The 1,376-nt window shown below is 32.6% G+C and overlaps 1 protein-coding gene across 3 annotated transcripts in view; it reads left to right on the forward strand.

The window, feature by feature from the left end:
• Positions 1-1,376, forward strand: part of GABPA (GA binding protein transcription factor, alpha subunit 60kDa) — a 29,914-nt gene that overhangs the window by 5,951 nt on the left and 22,587 nt on the right. For all 3 annotated transcript variants that reach the window (XM_004675310.2, XM_004675309.2, XM_012732756.1), the window contains one exon: positions 901-1,004. In XM_004675310.2, the coding sequence (XP_004675367.1) occupies positions 928-1,004 (77 nt within the window). In that variant the 5' untranslated portion in view covers positions 901-927. The remainder of the gene's footprint in view (positions 1-900; positions 1,005-1,376) is intronic.

Genomic DNA, 1,376 nt, shown 5'->3' on the forward strand with positions numbered 1-1,376 from the left:
TTTAAAAAAGATAAAAATGAATTGAGCTATAGTGAGAATAGTTAACAGTTTGGAACTTAACCTCAAAGATAGTCACAAAGAAATACCAATAATGCGCAACTAGTTTATATGTGACTTAGCATTTAAAGATACATGTTTTTGCATCAATGGTATTTTAAAGTAGTAGGTATCATTGTGCACAAGAAAATCAAAAAACTGTAGTGGTTTGTATCAACATAAAATGAAGGCAATAATGTGCATTGATTTTGTTACTCTTTCAGAATACTGTACTGACATTTTTAAGATACAGTTTGTAAAGCAAATTTAACCAATTAATTGGATTACTTGATAGTACAGTTGGCCCTCTACCTGCCAACTCCCTCACCAAAGAATTCAACTAGCCATCAAAATGTAGTTAACACTTTCTCTTGCCATTATTTCATGAACAATACTGTATGACAATTACTTATAAACCACTTCCACTATGGGTCTTGAGGGGCTAATGTACAGTGCTTTGCAATGAGTTCTGTTAACAAATTACAGCTTTTAGCTGGCAATTAGCTCATTTCCATGGCTCTTTTTTTAAGCTGCAAGTTTGAATATATATAGTAAGACTCAGTTGCAGTAATCTAGAGAACATTACCTTGAGTTTGAGGTAACTTGTTAATTTATTAACTAAGATTAATCTGAAAAACATCCAAATAGTGAAACAAGGGGAGTGTTTATCAGGCTAATCAATGCCACTTAAATGTATTTTATAACTATCATTTGTGGATTTTCTTTTGTATGTGAAGATCACCTTTTACTTACCATCTGTTTTGATTTGTTTATTTTCCTCTGCTTTTATTTGAGTGTTTGCTTCATGTGTGTTTCTATTTAGGCAGATAATTTCAAAAATGTCTTAAAATTTAACTCTTTTAGGACTGAGCTTGTGAAATAATTTCAACCATGACGAAAAGGGAAGCAGAGGAGCTCATAGAAATTGAGATTGATGGGACAGAGAAACCAGAGTGCACAGAGGAAAGGTTGGTGTGTCTGAATTGATCACTTTTCATATTATCAGCATACCCAATTAGAAGTGAGATTTAAGCTATTGTTCATTTGAGACCTTTTTTTTTTTAATTAGTCTTAGCATTTTGGAGGATAGTGAACTGCTTTGGAGGATAGTGAACTTCCTCGGGCTTATCTGTGTTTATAACTGGGTAATGATTGCAGCTAAAAGTGATCATGTAACTGTGATGGTCTTTAACCCTAGAGCACTGTTTGATTATGTTCTGTTTCTATTACTTTGAATTAATTTATCACATACTGTAAATAATAACTAATAACTGTCACAATGTATGAGTAAATTTGACAGAACCCACGTTGTAGAGACCAAATTGTATATGAGGAGACAT

This window comes from Condylura cristata, unplaced genomic scaffold, assembly GCF_000260355.1.
Source record: "Condylura cristata isolate star-nosed mole 26May11 unplaced genomic scaffold, ConCri1.0 scaffold00003, whole genome shotgun sequence".
NCBI lineage: Eukaryota > Metazoa > Chordata > Mammalia > Eulipotyphla > Talpidae > Condylura > Condylura cristata.